The following is an 18,418-nucleotide window of genomic DNA, read 5'->3' on the forward strand; positions in this document are numbered from 1 at the left end:
TCTCACTTTAGATCCACATGTACTGTAATTCTGTAAAATAATACGCTATCAATTTTTAAAAGAGCATTCCAAAAGTATTTCTCACATTTACATTTCACAGAGAAATAAGCTACTTTAGTTTCAAATGCTAGTTCAGGTCCCTCAACAGATGTAAATAAGTACAGTCGTTCAAAATTGTTGTATATTTGTATTAAAAATCTTTTTTTATGTAAACCAGCACTTTTTGAATAAGGAGTACACTGATTAAATCTCCCCAGCTGTCTTTAGACGTTTTCATATACTGTAGCTAAATATCTTAGAGTTTTTCTGGTAATTTACTGCTGTTAAGGAGATAATATAACATCTCCATGAATATCTCCTTTAAATTTAGCAAGAAGATTAAGTAAATATATAGACAACTCTTTTGAAATAACAATCTATGAAAACTGTTTAATAAAGAAAATGTTTCTTATGTGTATAATTCAACCGTATCTTAATTGATATTTATATTTTGATAGGTTTTACAGTTGTCAATATTCTTGTAAAATATAATGTAATCTGGTCTATAGTTAGGGTAATATAGTTAAAAACATGAACAAAATATGGTTGTCTTGTAAGTTCAATCCTTTTGGCTTTTATTGTTTATTGCTTTTCTCACCCTTTCAGTAAATCAGACATGAAAAAATCATGTGCAGAGTAGAGCTGTGATGAACAGTGTAAAGAAAAGGATTTGTTACCTCCCGACAAGGGGTATCTTGACAAGGGGTGGATGTCACGAGTTCTGTAGAGAACTCCATCCCTTAATAAGGAAACTGTCTTTGTACTTCCTAGAAATTTCAATGTAAGCATCTTTTGCAGCCCTAGTGTTACTGTTTCATAATGATCATCGAGAGGTACAGATGCTGTTCAACTAGTATAAATCTCATATGGAATCATGGGACTGGAAGGGAGCTTGGGAGCTCATCTAATCCAGTCCTCTGCCCTCATGACAGGACTAAGTATTATCTAGACCAGTGGTGGGCAACCTGCGGCCCACGGGCCCCACGTGTGCCCGTCAGGGTAATCAACTGGTGTAATTTATCTTAAAAGTCACAATAGCATGGATTATGAAGTCCACTGCAGAGAATAAAAGCACACATGCTACCTGTGTTCCTCAGATGATGAAAAGAACTTGTAGAAATATTTGATCTATGTAGCATTCATGCGGGGTTCATGCACTTGGCAACATTCAGGGCACACCTGGAGTGTTGTGTAGGAGCAGTGCACACACGGCTCCTCTCAAGGGCATGAACCTTGGAATCTCGCCCAGATGACATGAACCGTGGGAAGCCTCCCAGGACTGGGCTCAAGGCCCGAGAGCAAGGAATGCGGTAGATATTGGTAAATAAGAATATTAAACAAAGCCAGTGTATTCCTGTCATCTGTTGGAGTATGTAATGCGCGGGGGGAGAGAAAGAATAAAAGAGAGGGTGGAAAGCTGACAGGAGACCAGCCCGTCGGCAGACCAGCCTGCTTGCTTGCTTAAAGCCTTGTTCTGTCTTGTATTTGAACCGCAACAGATCTACTCCTGAAAAGGAAGGTTGTAGGATCTTCAGGAGAGGGATTGTCTCTTTTCTTTTCTTAAGTGTTTTGCACAGTGCCTAGCACAATAGGGCCCAATTTCCAATTCTTTATAAGTATTTACTGATACTAAGAAGAGTACCAGTGCTGTAGAGCAACTGGGAGAGTTTATTTTGTTTTAGGATGTGGCCACCACTGCCAAAGGAACTGTGTGTGGAATAAGATCCTGCACTCCATCACTGCTCTTCAACTCTGTGTTGCAGAGGGATCCAAATTGTAAAAATAGAGTTTGCTTTTCCATGTGAAGGTTTGAAGCAAAAATAAATAGGTAGAAATCAAAGGTAAGCATGCATAACACTGATGGAAAATCTATCTGTATCTAGTTACAGAAGAAATTGTTAGAGCTTTTTACCTTTGTAAAGCTATGATGACTGCAACACTGTCAAGATTACCAAGCCCTCTTATGGCCAAAAAGCATTGGTTGTGCATGTTAAAATGACTTCATTTTCTCAACATAGCAGGAAACATTGAAATGAAGAGACTGGCAATTTACTTATTTTATTTTTGGGCCTCTCCCCCATATGCCCACCTCTCAGCTTCTTAAACACTATAACCGCTTACCCTGCCCTTACAGATTCCCATGATAAGCATGAAAGTCTAGGAAGGAAAATCATAACCCTAAACTACTAGATACATCAACTGCAAAAATTCAAAATACACTGCAAACACTGGCAATGCTTCTCCCAAGCCTTTCTTCTTAACAGTGCTTTTTTTATCCTCCTCTCACTCTTGGCTTCACAGCTTCTTCTAAGCCAACCATTACGCTTGGAACATCTCCTGTCACACTCTTCAAGCCTTCATGTCATATGGATCTGACCCTTTTTGTCTGTGCCTTCCTCAAATCTGATTATAAGTGTGAAATCCTTTGGGCACAGACTGTTGTCTTCTGTATTTTTTTAGTGCTGGGCAAAATGACTGCACACAAATGTATTTTTTTCTACTCTCTAACACTTAGTGCAACTGGTGGCTATTATCTTCCATTCCTTTCTTTTGAGAATGTCCAGTATTACATGTCAGTCCTTTAAACTTGAATATTTGGACTGGACTACATCTCCCATCATGCACCATGCTCCTAGACTCTTCTTAAGCCACCTTAGTGCAACACAGGAGTCCCTCACCCTCATGTATCATGGGAGATCTAGTCCCATTGGGAAACTCAGTCCAGAAGAGAACTGCAACTCCCAATAGGCACCAAGCAGCATTTCCATTTTTTTGTTTTTGTTTTTTGGTTTTCATTTGAAACCAAAACTTTTGCTTTTGGGATATTCAGTTTTTATGAAAAGTCAAAATTTTCTGTGGAAAGATTTTTTTTGGGGGGGTGGGGGTGAAAGTTTTTTCATCATAAACCAGTGGTCTGTTAAAGAATAGGTTTTTTGATGGAAAATTTTTGACCAACCCTCTTATTTCTTCACTATGTTTTGGGTCTGATAGACCATACAGGGGAGCCAGACTTAGTGCAGGGCCTTGAATATGGGAGCAGCAGTTCCATCGTGTGCATCCTCTGATCACTCAGAATCGCCTCTGTGGCTATATGTCACAGTCTGTGCGCTTTTTGGTCAAGAAGGGGTGGGTCTGAGATGTCCCTCTCCATAGTATTCCAGTCCAATAAAATTTGTGTGAAATAAGGCTGATCTCATCAATACAATCCCTTCTGCACACATTATGTCTGTGAATCGATGGCTGTGCCCTGTATGGATCTTGAAATTCCTGTGTGTGTACATGCGCGCGCATAACTGCATTAGTTCTGAGACAAGCAGAAACCTCATCAGAAAGAGCTGGTAGCCAGGGAACATTATGCAACTGGCAATTAATTCTGAAGAACATTTTATATTTCTAAAGTAATTATGTGCCATTTATTGAAATACACAAATATTGGGTAATACCTCCTCCTTCATTTACTAGTCATAGTTTCTCATGCCAAGAACATCATATCAAATACTTTGCTGCAATAATAAATTTGATCATTTTATATTTGGTATTGAGATACATCCAACAGCATTTATTTTTATTAAAAATCTGTCTTATTTTAATGCTGGTATATGTGATGTGTAAAATTTACCTTCTCTCCTCTTTAAGTATTTTAATGAGAGCTCCAGTGAGGGAGAAAATCCTATAATTCACAAGCTGTAAACCTTTCTTTTCATTATCTTTGTAAGACTTCAGTACCTGTGCAAAGACTTGACAATTTCCAGGTAACAAAACACAGGTGCAGCTGATTAACAAATCTGCTAGGGCTCTGTATGATTCCTAACATCATCCCTCAGTAGGTGAGAATTTCTTTCCTTGTGACAGCAGAGAGATGTTAAATATTTGTTAACTAATGGGGGTGGAAGGAGAAGGACTAAATGCCATAAAGTTTTAAACCTTTTTAAACTTGAAAGGAGACTTGTTTCCTATACAGGAAGAAAGAATACATTGGTTATTTTAAAATGTTAAAGGTATTTAATTAAATTTTAAAAGGTCAAAAAAAAATAACCTTTAGAAGTCTTTGTTAGGAAATTTGTACAATACTTAGTGTACTGTTTGTTTTCAGCCACTGGTGGCAACTTCAGCTGTTAGTTACTGAATCTGCATTTTTGGGTTCCTTCACTATCTTATATAAGCATATACTTTATATCACACCTTTTATCCTGAAGGATCCCCAAATCTATGAAATACACACAGATCCACAGAAATGCACCATTGTTTGGTGGGGAGGCAGCGATATCGTATTGCCAACTACATGCATCAAAAGTTATGAGTCAGGCATCAAGTCACGAGATTAGTTTAAGAACCATGACTTTTTTTAAAAGGGGTTTTTTTGTTTTATTTTGTTTTGTTTTTTTAGCCTTTATGGTACACTTAGGTCATATTTTCAATATTTCTCTGCCACTGTGGGGGTTGGCAATTTTGTTTTTTCTTTAAAAAAAATCTGAGTCTTGTTTAGTCTCATGACTTCAGGAGCTGGAACTTTAAGGAAAGCACCAAATATTGTACGATTCATGATAGTTGACAACACTGGCAACCAGCTAATGGACAGCAGGCTACATAACAGTGGTAGGAGCAGAGAGAAATTTGGTCTAAAGCACCAGGGCAAATCCCCACAGTTACCAAAATACTATGGGATATTTAATGTCCATGCAGAGTGCAAGACCTCAGGTTTTAAAATCTCATCTAAAAGACTCCCACTTAGTGCCATTGCACAGTGCCCAAATCCTGTATCTTGGATGGTTGAAGGGCTGAAGTATTTCTGCTGGATTCTGAAACATTTAGGGTCTGGCTACACTGCAATGTAAGCCCAGGGTTGGTGGGACTCAAGTCAGCTCACCCGTATTAGGGAACCCTGGGTTTGAGCATCTAGATTGTAAAACCGTACATTACAACATTCTAACCCATGGTCCAACCCAGGGCACTGATGTCCATGCTGCAGTGTGCAGACCCAAGTCAAAGTAACCATATCCCAGAGTCCCTAGTGAGCCCCCTTTCTGTTCAAAATATGGCCACTTTATCCCTAGGACCTTGGGGCACTGTGGGAAAACTTTACTGCTCACCCTGCATGCTACAGGATGTTTTGATGATGACGATATTGTCGCAGTTCTCATAAATGGCTACGCATATGACTCCGCAGTCTGAATCTTAATGCACAGAGTTGGCCACACTGAAGGCACGGGAAGTCTGTATCAATGATGTTTGATGCAGCTCTGTGGTGCCTTTCACGTGGAGCCTGGAGATAATTTCATTGATCCTGCCCGAACTTGATCCTGCCCAGATCTTGTCAGAGACTGCCAGTGACTCCTGTTCTGAGCCATTTGCTCAGGTTCTTTGGGATTGATGCCAGCCCACTGGAGACTGCTCTTCATATTATCTTTGAAGCGCTTACATGGATGACCCTTCTTTCTTTGGCTCTGACTCAGCTCCCCATACAAGATCTGTTTTGGGAGACGGTGGTCTTCCATTCGGATGACATGCCTGGTCCACCTAAGTTGTGCTGTCAATAACTTTTCCTCAATGCTGGTTGTGTTTGCTTTCTCAAGGACCTTAATACTGGTCACTCTGTCCTGCCAGCGAATGCTCATTCCGGAGTGGAGGGAGCACATGTGAAATTGATCAAGCTGTTTGTTGTGACCTCTATAAAGAGTTCACATCTCAGGAGAGATGTTAGAACCATTGTACTGTAGATCTTAAATTTGGTAGAGAGACGGATGTTGTGTTTGGTTAAGAACTTTTGTTCGAAGTTCGCCAAGGGCCTGGCTGGCTTTACTAATTCTGGAGGAGATTTCTTTATAAAGGGAACCATCACTTGAGATGGTACTGCCCAAATACTTGCAAGAAGGTGGCTGGCACTGGGACATTGGAATGAGGTGCTGGTTGGAACAAGACCTCTGTCTTTCCAAGACTGATGGTGAGGCCAAAGAGCTGGGATGCTTCAGAAAATCTGGCAACGATGACCTGAAGGTTGTCTTGTCTATGAGCAATCAAGGCAAGGCATCTGCAAAAAATGCCTCAACGAGAAGCCTCTCCAGTGTCTTATTCTTAGCAGTGAGTCTTTGAAGATCAAAGAAGGAGCCATCAAGTCGGTAGCTGATGTATATCCCCTGATCCAAGTCCCTTGTTGCATGGCTGAGAACACAAGCAAAGAATAAGTTGAATCACAAATTGATTTCCTCCACCCAGTCCCCCGGAACAGTCTTCACATGCTAGAGAAAGGCAGTTTCCCTATCTTGGCGAGGGCAAAAGACCTATCAGCTACCCTCACCTTATTTGGCCCACTCATTGAAGCACAGTGTGTGTCTCCTCTACATCAGTTGCCAGTCTCTTTTTAAGCATCCTCTATTACTATCAGTGTTTTTGTTTATGCTCTTAAACGAGTTGAGTATTGAAATTGCACTAATCATGCAATGTCACCCATTACTACCTCTCAGAAGCAATAAAAAGCCTGCAAGTAATGACAAGGTGGTTAGAAAATAGCAATTCAATGTGGACAGTGTATACCTACTCTTGTTTTTATGATTTATTAATCAAGAACATAAAAAAAGGACAAAAATCACACCAGCAGCCGATTTTACTTGTTTGGCAAATGTTTGCTTACTGTATCACTAACTTGTATGACAGTACTGCATTTCAAGAGACGTTTGCATAGCTTATTGAGAAAGCTGCATATTTTTCTGGTTAAGGTGTGTACATTATAGGTACATTTTTTTGCACACTTCACTGACTGAGCTGCATAGACTGCTTTAACTATCGCTAAGAATACTTGACTGATTCAGCTGCATATTTTAGTGCTTTTGATTTTTGTACTTTATTAATTCAGTGTCATACTTTGATAAAATTCAGTTCTATAGTGGCTGAATTTTAGGTCCTGCCAATCTAGCTCTATGCCATACTGAAAGGACTGAACACATTGTTAACTGCTAATGGGACTGTGAACATTAGTGGCTGAAATTTTATACTCTGTACTGTTTGGTTAAATGAACTGCATATTACTGTTTTTATATACATTGCTTATCCAGTTGTGTACATTTGCTCAACTCATTATATAAAATCAGCTCGATTGGAATAAGAACATTTTCTACCAGCTGTCTGCTATGAGTCAGTTAGCACGTCACAAAATTAGCAGCTTTACTTTTTCCAACAGTGGCATGATTGTTTCCAAAGTTAAAGCAATTGGTTTGGTGAACTTGTTTTTTTCACTTACTCCATGCAAACATCCAGAGTAATATACCGATTTGTTGCAACTTAATTTGCTTTTACAAATTAAGCAGAGCTATATAACAAATAAAAAAGCCTCAGACAAGTAAAATGAAATGCTTGTACATACAGTACAAAATTAACCAAGTACCTATAAAGGTTTGAACACACCTGTGAAAGAACTGTGCTGTGCACTCTAAGTGTAAGAGATAAGGAATAAATAGAACTTTCACAAGATGGACGTTACATCCAATAAAGAGTCAACCTAAATACTGGAAATAGAAAATATAAAAATTAACAAATTAAGCACATAGCTTAGTGAGCAAATTATAAAAATGAGCTCATGATGACCCATAAAAAAGCAGCTCAATGAGCAGAATATGTTATATTCAGTCACTCAGATATGTGGCTTGATCAGTAATGTTTGTAACAACCTCTGCCCCCACCTCAACCAGCTGCAGTAAAAGCATGCATCTCAAAGAGAGGTGTTCCTCCCCTTAACACCAGGGAGTTACGCTAGCTGAAAGTTTAGTGGCACCCAGAATTGCACACCGTACTCCACTCAGAACTAGTGAGGCCTCAGCTAGAGCAGGACAATTAGCTCCCTGAATATACTGTACCTTATATTGACTCCAGAAAGTTAATATGTCCCAAAATGATATAGCCTTTTTTTACAACTGCATCACATCTCATATTGAACCTGTGATCCACTATGACCCCCAGATCCTTTTCAACAGTACTGCCATGTAGCCAATTATTCCCCATTTTATAGCTGTGCATTTGATTTATTTTCTTTCTAAGTGAAGTACTTTGCACTTGTCTTTATTGAATTTCATCTATGAAACATCGTGTAGGCATGTATGTAGTTACTTTATGCTTTTATACAGAAAGCAAATGAGAGCTTTGTACAGAACAGATTGTAGTTCATAACGACTATAACTGAGGTTTTTTTCTCTGTTTTTCAGAGGGTAATTTTCAACATTGTCAACTTCAGTAAAACAAAAAGCCTCTATCGTGATGGAATGACTCCTATGGTGAAATCCACAAGCAGACCAAAATGGTAAATTATCATTCTAAAATTTTGCTAATACCAGAAGAATTTTGTTTTGTTTGGCACTTACCTGAGTTCAGGTGCAGTATCGAGTATCTGTGAAGTAATGCTTTTCATCTAATGCCATATTTCAAATGGATTGACTAAGACACCAGCAGGTGAAATGACTTGATCACATACAGTACAATATAGACAACATAAAAATGCACACACACAAATATCACACATATGATGTTGTACTTTTGTTTGATGACACGTAATAAACATATCTACTACTAATAATATGCAAACCTAAGGAGCCTGTCTTAGAGTCCTTACACATACAAAACTTCCAAGAAGTAGCTAAGAGATTTGCCTAGTTTGGATTGCAGAATTAGGCCATAAGTGAAGAGTAATTTACTTCATCATTCAGAGACAGAAGCATCATTCCCCCGCTGAAGTATGCTAAGTTGTGCAAAGCTCTTACCCTCCCCATGCACGTGTGCTGGGGTCATTCAGAAACTTGCCATATGCAGTCTGTGAGAACAAAATGGTGGCAGCTTTTCGTGCTATAGGCAGTGCTGGGTGCCCCACAGAATGGAATGTCAATGCCCTCATCTCCTTCTGCAGTGTCTGGCAGTCTAAACATGGAACTGGGTGGTGGTGGTGGTGGGGAGATGCATGCTACAGCCTGTGGAAGTATGTTGCGGCCATCATCCTCCATATGTTCCTCCACCGGGTATTCTGCCTGCTGTGTCCTGGACAGGTACAGTGTCTCTACATACCGCTAGTGATGTCGTGCTGCCAAAGAAGCATCACTGGGTAAAATGCTGCTCCCCTGAAGTCAGTAGCCAAACTCCCATTGATTTCAGTGGGGATAGGATTTCACCTTTAGTGTCTAACTAAGAAGCACCTCCAGAATCTAGAGTGAGGAAGCCTACACAAAGAATCTAAGCTCTGACAAATGGTTCTTGACCTGGCGTGAAGTGGCCTGTGCTCTGAAACATGCATCGATGTTATATTGGCTTTAGCCCTACAAATTCAGCAAAGTGAGAACATTTTACAGTCATTACTCCTAACTGGTTAATTCAAAATAAATGTTTGAGCGATCTGCATGTGCAAGTCATCTGACTCTTATACATTTACCTTTCTTAAATATGTCAACTGTTAGAAGATTTCCACCTCCATAATGTTCAGTTTTTGTTGCCATAAGATGCATTCCTATAGAAATGTTTTCATTTTAATCACTCAAGATGACAATTTTGCCTTAAGTTAGACTGTAAGTTCATCTGGACAAGGGAAACCTATTTTACCATGTGTTTGAGCAGCACCTAGCAGGATGTGGTCAGTCCTGGATGGGTGCTACTACAATACATATTAAATAACAATCATTTGGTGCATAGCTACTGCATGTACAATCATGTTAATTGTGTTTATTATTTTATCCCAAAAGAGTCTTCTTTTGAGTCAGGTCCAGATCAAATTTAAGTGATTTTTATCATCTTTCAAAATTTCTTTTTCTTTTCCAACCAAGTCTAGTGTTTTAAATTAATTATTTTGTGTATGTTAATTTCAGCCTTAAATCAACTGTTGCTTTACTACATAAGTTATTCCTTATTTTGGTTTCAAATTAAAATGTAAATCGCTTACAAAAATGTGAAATAGGTTCTTTCTAAAAACATATAGAATCTTTAATTGTTTCTGAAAACCTGTTTCTCCTGCATTTTCCAAATGATTTATTTATTTTTATGTTTTATATTTGGGGGGGAAGGGTGCATTTGCTCTCATGAAAGTGACGGATGAATAGCAGTGCCTGGAGCCAGGCACAGAGTAGGCAGCAGGCGCTATGCAGCTTTCTCCTGCAGCCCCATCGCTGCACTCTAATCCTGTTTCAGAAATCCTCACTCTAATTTATGGAGCTATTTACAAGATATAAAACAGCTTCAGCAATGAAATAGATATTTTACATTTAAAATATCATTCTATTAAAAAGAAATAATTTGTTTTCTAATAGTCTGTTTGAAAACATCCTGTTGTACTTTGAAGAAGCACAGCAATCCATACTCTTACCAGGCTCTTAGTGATATTGGGGTCTCCTCTCAGTATGATTTACTATATTTTAATGTTAATGGGAGTTGTGTGCACACCAGGGCACCCTTCAGTCTTTGATATACAGTATGTTCTTTCTTATAGCTGAGTGTCTTCCTTTCAGATTATTTCTGAGACATCTTTACAGCCATTTCTATACTAGTTTCCATGGTATTCTTGTGAAACGTGTAAAAATTATTTTCCATGTTTTCATTTTGTTGGAGCAGGTTGTACTAGTACTTACAGTTGCTAACACAGCTTTCGGGTAGCTCTGGTTCTTTAATATGAATGGGATAATTCCCAGTCCTATTCATCCCCGTGCTGTTTGCTGCCTGGTATAATTATTCTGAGGCTAGTAGGAGGTGTTGGGTCATTGGGACTCTGCAAAGGATCACAGTGGAGGATTCATGGCCATAGACTGTAACATAATCTAAGGTGGACGTAGACATGATTTAAACTGTTTTCAAAGTCAGCATTTTAACGGACGTGATGCAGATGACTGGATTAGACAGAAAAAACTATGATACAATGCAGATTTCTTAAAATCAAGGTAAAAGAAATCAAAGTTCTAGAAGCAAACCTCTAGCTATTTGCGAACACAGAGTTCACTGTTGTACTTACAAAGTACACTATACTGGGTATATATTATTTCATCTTCATTATGACTGCCTGGGCAGATTCCAATGCAGTTGCATGCTCCATACCGAAATTCTCCACAAATTCACTTGGTCACAAATCATTAACAGAAGTAACAAGGAATCACAAACTTAATTACTTGTGCTTCCTTCTTTTACACAGGTAGGTTTTGGTTTTGAGACAATAGAAAACAGAAGAATCTGTTTTCCTCATGTTCAAGAGATGCATGCATACAGATCCTCTAAGTTAAAGAAGTATGGGCTGGATGAATGGACTATAAGGTGGATAGAAAGTTGGCTAGATTGTCGGGCTCAACGGGTAGTGGTCAATGGCTCCATGTCTAGTTGGCAGCCGGTATGAAGTGGAGTGCCCCAAGGGTCGGTCCTCGGGCCGGTTTTGTTCAATATCTTCATTAATGATCTGGAGGATGGTGTGGATTGCACCCTCAGCCAGTTTGCAGATGACACTAAACTGGGAGGAGAGGTAGATACGCTCGAGGGTAGGGATAGGATACAGAGGGCCCTAGACAAATTAGAGGATTGGGCCAAAAGAAATCTGATGAGGTTCAACAAGGACAAGTGCAGAATCCTGCACTTAGGATGGAAGAATTCAATGCACCGCTACAGACGAGGGACCGAATGGCTTGGGAGCAGTTCGGCAGAAAAGGACCTAGGGGTTACAGTGGACGAGAAGCTGGATATGAGTCAACAGTGTGCCCTTGTTGCCAAGAAGGCCAATGGCATTTTGGGATGTATAGGTAGGGGCATTGCCAGCTGATCGAGGGACGTGATCATTCCCCTCTATTCGACATTGGTGAGGCCTCATCTGCAGTACTGTGTCCAGTTTTGGGCCCCACACTACAAGAAGGATGTGGAAAAATTGGAAAGAGTCCAGTGGAAGGCAACAAAAATGATTAGGGGACTGGAACACATGACTTATGAGGAGAGGCTGAGGGAACTGGGATTGTTTAGTCTGTGGAAGAGAAGAATGAGGGGGGATTTGATACCTGCTTTCAACTACCTGAAAGGGGGTTCCAAAGAGGATGGCTCTAGACTGTTCTCAGTGGTAGCTGTTGACAGAACAAGGAGTAATGGTCTCAAGTTGCAGTGGGGGAGGTTTAGGTTGGATATTAGGAAAAACTTTTTCATTAGGAGGGTGGTGAAACACTGGAATGCGTTACCTTCGTTACCTAGGGAGGTGGTGGAATCTCCTTCCTTAGATATTTTTAAGGTCAGGCTTGAGAAAGCCCTGGCTGGGATGATTTGGTTGGGGATTGGTCCTGCTTTGAGGGGGTTGGACTAGATGACCTCCTGAGGTCCCTTCCAACCCTGATATTCTATGATTCTATGATTCTAAGAACTGAAGTTATGGGCTAATTTTTTTAAAAAAAATTGGGGGTGGGGTGGGGAGAAGTGTTTCCCACTGGTTTTAAATTATAAGCTGAATGTTGCATCCAGGACAGAATTTGACTCTGTGTATAGACAACATCTGGATATCATGGATGGATAGGCCTCCAGAGACAAAGATTTTTTTGAAGAATCTTTATATTTTGTTCTGAATGTAGTTATGTGAACATGGCTTCAAGCCTCTCAATGCCTTCAAAGTTTGATTCTTGGCTGGAACAAGTCAGTGCCAAGAGCTCTAGACGGAGAGTGTCAAACACAAGTCAGCATTTTTGACCAAAAAATTAATGAGGAGTCCTTGTTGTACCTTAGAGACTAACAAATTTATTTCGGCATAAGGTTTTGTGGGCTATAACCTACTTCATTAGATGCATGGAGTGAAAAATACACTAAGCAGGTATAGATACACAACACATGACAAGATGGGAGTTGCCTTACCAAGTTGGGGGGGTCAGTGCTAATGAGGCCAGTTCAGTTAGGGTGGATGTGACCCATTCCCAAGAGTTGACAGGCAGGTGTGAGTATCAACGGAGGGAAAAATATTTTTTGCAGTGACCAACCACTCCCAGTCTTTATTCAAGCCTAATTTGATGGTGTCAAGTTTGCAAATTAATTCCAGTTCAGCAGTTTCTTGTTGAAGTCTGTTTCTGAAGTTTTTTCATTGAAGAATGGCCACTTCTAAATCTGTTATTGAGTGTCTAGGGAGATTGAAGTGCTCTCCTACTGGTTTTTGAATGTTGCAATTCTTGATGTCTGATTTGTGTCCATTTATTCTTTTGTGTAGAGACTGTCCGGTTTGGCCAATGTACATGGCAGAGGGGCATTGCTGGCACATGATGACATATATCACATTGGTAGATGTGCAGGTGAATGAGCCCCTGATGGTGTGGCTAGGTCCTATGATGGTATCCCTTGAATAGATATGCCGACAGAGTTGGCAACGGGGTTTGTTGCAGGGATTGGTTCCTGGGTTAGTGTTTCTGTTGTGTGTAGTTGCTGGTGAGTATTTGCTTCAGGTTGAGGAGCTGCCTGTAAGTGAGCACTGGCCTGTCTCTCAAGGTCTATGAGAATGAGGGATCGTATTTCAGGATAGGTTGTAGATCCTTGATGATGCCCTGGAGAGGTTTTAGTTGGGGTCTGTAAGTGATGGCTAGTGGCATTCTGTTACTTTCTGTGTTGGGCCTGTCCTGTAGTCGGTGACTTCTGGGTACCCTTCTGGCTCTGTCAATCTGTTTCTTCACTTCCCCAGGTGGGTAGTGTAGTTTTAAGAACGCTTGATAGAGATCCTGTAGGTGTTTGTCTCTGTCTGAGGGATTGGCACAAATGCGGTTGTATCTTAAGGCTTGGCTGTAGGCAATGGATCGTGTGATGTGGTCTGGATGAAAGCTGGAGGCATGTAGGTAAGCATAGCGGTCAGTAGGTTTCTGGTGTAGGGTGGTGGTTATGTGACCATCACTTATTTGCAGTGTAGTGTCCAGGAAGTGGATCTCTGGTGTGGATTGGCCCAGGCTGAAGTTGATGGTGGGGTGGACATTGTGAAATCCTGGTGGAATTCCTCAAGGGCCTCCTTCCCATGGGTCCAGATGATGAAGATGTCGTCAATGTAGCGGAAGTAGAGTAGAGGCGCTAGGGGACGAGAGCTGAGGAAGTGTTGTTTTAAGTCAGCCATAAAAATGTTGGCATGCTGTTCTCTTGTCCTGTGGGGTGAAATCTTTAAATGGAGTCAGCATCAAGGTTCAGTTAAGTATTACTGATGTAAAAAGAGTATATCACTGCCATCACTGCACTCACTGTGACACAAATGTTTTGGTATTGACACATACTTCTCTTTTGAAGTAAGCTCAGACATTCCTACTAATGAGCTCTGTATAGCTCAAAAGCTTGTCTTTCACCAACAGAAGTTGGTCCAAGAAAAGATATTACCTCACCCATCTTGCCTCTATTTAAAGAGGCAGCGGTGTGCTGAAGAATAAGAAAAAGCAGCTATCCTGCAGGAGATCTTCTTTTGAAAAATGGGAAAAGTAGAGTAGATACTGATGAAAACATCTTTTTCACCGATAACTTCAGAGTCCAATCCTCAAATTGTGCATACCCGGGACTGAATGTTTAGAACATAAAACATTTGGAGAATAAATCCAAGTAGGTTAGTTTCTGGTGGTTTTTCTGCCACATAAATACGTTAATATTAAATTGTATGTCTGTCAGTTACATCAGTCAAATCTCATTCCATTAAATCACTGCTTATGTGAAGAAACTCCGCGTCATACCACATCAGGTTGCATCAGTCACATTTCATGGCCAATTGAACATGATGAAACTCAAGATTGTAATTCAAGCCAATGGGATACAAAGTGACTTGTCAAATAAGATTGCTCAAAAGGATTTGGTAATTTATAAATGTTGAAGTAAGATATTAGTGTCATGGCTTTTTCTGGCAATTACTATTGCAATTATCTAAACCCTACCTTATGTGAAGATTAGTGGGAAGTTGTTTTTCTGTTTTTTGGTTGTGTGTTTTTTGGTTGTTTTGTTTTTTTTTTAAGGTCCATTTCCTGCTGTAATATCACTTTTTTTCACTAGTTTTTTTTTAATTGCAACCCAGTTGTGTTCGTTAGTCATGATTTCACACTATAATCTCTGCCCTTGGAAGCTGTTAGTAAACTTTACTGTAGGTGCAGCAATGGAATTACACTTACTCGCTGAGTATACTGGACCATTACACTGACTCCAGAAAGGTTTACCACTTTCTCAAACTAAAATAGAAAAGTGACTTGTTCAGGAGACAGCAGATTTTCTAAATGATGAAATGAGCAAATATTCCCTTTTGGCTGGGAATAGATATAACTCTTGATTATTCAGCGTATCATTGTCTCGTTGGGGACATTAGTATTTCAAATTGCACTAATCTTTTAAAAGTAATAACTGGCCACTCATCACCTTCGGTATTTCAGCAGGTTCACATGCAAAATTCTAATTAATATTTATAGAATAGTAACTCCTCCCAGTAGAATAGTAGCTATAGCTGGCAAATATCGGGTTGACATCTGTTTAAGTCTTCAGACAGCCACTGTATTTTGTTCTGCATTTTAAATGACCAGGGAGTGCTACGTGAAGTTCTCATAATTAAGGTATAAAGGCTAATAAACAGCTTGGTTCTTGAGTGCATGAACCACAAACTTAAAGGCTGTTCTTCGCTTGTGATGCAGTATCTCAGCACATGTTTGTTTGTAAGCAGTGATACCTGGCAAAATATTATGGAACCATCACCACACAAAGAGAAAATTTATGTCTAGGTTTGACTGTTTCTGTTTTTAATCTCAGGTTTCAAACATCTTTGTGGCAATACTGTCACTAGTTTTCCTCTTTTATCTCGTTCAGCATGATGGGTTTTAAATGGATAGTTGCCTTCCTGGTCAAGCAAACTGCCACCTCTGCTACTATAACATTTGAGTTTCCTGCACTCAGAGAGTTACTGGAAAAGAGAAATGCTGCAGAAGCCATGTATATGCGTATTTTAGAGAAGAGTAATCTATATGTATCCCCGTAAAGTTTATTGTCCTCATGAGGCATTTTGACACACGCAGAGAAAGCAGTGTATATTTTATGAATGGTACTCCTGTATGTTCCATTCATCAGAAGATGGCAAAACTGTTATGAAAGAATCTGAATTTTTAAAGCTTGTTTATTCTTGTGAAATGTCCTTAACATACGTACGTGTGTGTGTACAGTACAATGCTACAACTACCATGTCTACCATGCTGCGATATATACTCAGTCATTTTTAGCAGCAGCTTTTTTAGCATGTACTTACATATCCTTAGCCGTGAGATAAGCCGTTTGTGAAACGGACTGTCCTCCGTGGAGAAACAGATGAGGAATACAGTACCAAAAATATATCTTGCTAATCTATAAAATGTACAATGGCTAGGCTTAGTGATAGCATCATCTGAATTTAGGTAAAGGAGATTAACCAGCCTTTATCATTAACAGACTTGCTCCTTTGGAATATTTTAGAACTTTTACTACTAACTGGCAGATTCTATCTGTGTGCTTTTTATGTTTTTGTTTCCGTTGGGGGTTTTTTATGCAATGTTTGCTTGCCTCTGTTTTCTGAGGGATCTGGCAATAAAGCACACTGGGTATCAATCTGTAATGTTTTAGTCAGAGAAAAAAGGGAAAAAAGGTTGATAGGACAAACATCCCTGTGACAAAGGTCACAGGCAACTATCAAAATTTTTTACCAAGTCCATAGATTAAACAGAGCTGCATTTATATCTTTTTTACTAATTCGGTATTATACTGTGAGCAACAGGAGTTTATTTTTAGCACCAAGATATATGTTTAGAATGAAGAGATGGTGATTTTGATCTTTCAGAATTTGGCATGCATTTGAGAGGATATTATAAATGATCATAAAGATGGCTTTGAGAACCAAGCACTTCTGTTTCTGAAAAGTAGTGTGTATATAATATTCTACTAATATTATGCATCTGACCTTCCATAAATCAATATATTATATTATGGCAGAGCCCAAGTGAGGATCAAGACTAATCATGCTATGTACTGTGGAAACACAGAAATAGACACAACTTCTCCAAAGTTCTGACAGTTTTATTATTGATTTCAGAGGGAGCAGATTTAGGCCAACACAGAGTGCTGTTGAACATCTCATCTTAAAGATTTATTCTAAGCAATAACAGTTTAGGGAAAACAATATAGGGCTTACATAAGAGACCAAATGTTTGGTTATAGTATTTATATGTAAAACACTAAAAGCTATATGCTATAATAACTCGATCTATTTGCCATACACTCTGTCAGCATGAGTTCCATGCATTGACTGCAGGTACTCTGATCCCCAAGGTTATAGTCATAAAAAGTTACTCTCTGTACTAATTTATTAATCAAAGCACATCAGAAATAAAGGTTGCTTTTCCTATTCAGTAATTTTTTTTTTGCCATCTATAAATAGCTAGTTCACTACTGAGCTGATAAGAAATTCAAAAGCTTAATAAGGAATAGTTCCTGAAAATAGAGTTTCTATGGTCTAATTAAACATCAAGGGTGGGGATTTTCAAAAGCCCTCAGCTTTGGACTGTTCCCATTGAAGTCAATGGGAGTTCTACCACTGAGTTCGATGAGAGCAGAATTAGGCAAATGTCGGGCGCTGCAGTTTCTTCTTCGCACAGTTCGTCCTCCTTACTCTTGTAATGATGGGACTGTTTGCATAACAAATGTTTCTAGGGCTGGGTCCCTAACTTGTGTGGATTTAACATGTAAACATGTAAAATTGGGACTTCGGTCCAAAAACAAGTGCTATAAATTAAATAAATATGGACAGCAGTGAACTCATGTTAGGGTCAAACTGCAGCTAAACAAGAGGACATAGCAGCTATTCATTGGGATTTTTGTACTTTGAACTAATGGAGAGAAGCTGAATGAAAATCACCACAGTTCAGAATGGCATTAACCAGGCATAAAAACTTAATAGTAAGAGTCCTATACAGGCAAAAGAAAGTGCCTCTGAGAAACCAACTTGAAAACCAGACTGTTAACATAAGATACAAACGCCGCCCCCCAAAAATCTACTCAGGAAGTAGGACATCTAAGACTGTTTTAGTGGTCTTCAGAATGTCTTCCAAAAATTAAACCTTCCTATTTTAAGGGCTTGCACTGGCCCTCTCATGAGGATTGAATTTTATCTTTAATGAAGCTGGAGTCCTATAGAAATATAATGTATGATCCTATAATTCAAGCCTATAATGTGAACATAGCAGGTACAGCAGTGCATGACCATTGCATGACCATCCTTTGGCTCTGGCTTTTTCTTACTTTTTAATCACTTAGCGTTGCATCTTTAAAGTTCCTTTAAACATTTTTTAAAAAACTATGCTATGGTATAATTATCAACATATGTCATAAAGCATAGCATGTGCAATATGTCACCGATAACATTGTGGGAACCACCTAAACTTCTTGAATTTTCTGTTATTTT

The 18,418-nt window shown here is 39.3% G+C and overlaps 1 protein-coding gene across 1 annotated transcript in view; it reads left to right on the forward strand.

Moving 5' to 3' along the window:
• AGBL4 (AGBL carboxypeptidase 4) overlaps positions 1-18,418 on the forward strand; it is a 1,393,122-nt gene that overhangs the window by 389,734 nt on the left and 984,970 nt on the right. The window contains exon 4 of the mRNA XM_073357770.1: positions 8,232-8,326. Coding sequence (XP_073213871.1) covers positions 8,232-8,326 — 95 coding nt within the window. The remainder of the gene's footprint in view (positions 1-8,231; positions 8,327-18,418) is intronic.

Source organism: Lepidochelys kempii, chromosome 8 (assembly GCF_965140285.1).
Source record: "Lepidochelys kempii isolate rLepKem1 chromosome 8, rLepKem1.hap1, whole genome shotgun sequence".
NCBI classification, from domain to species: domain Eukaryota; kingdom Metazoa; phylum Chordata; order Testudines; family Cheloniidae; genus Lepidochelys; species Lepidochelys kempii.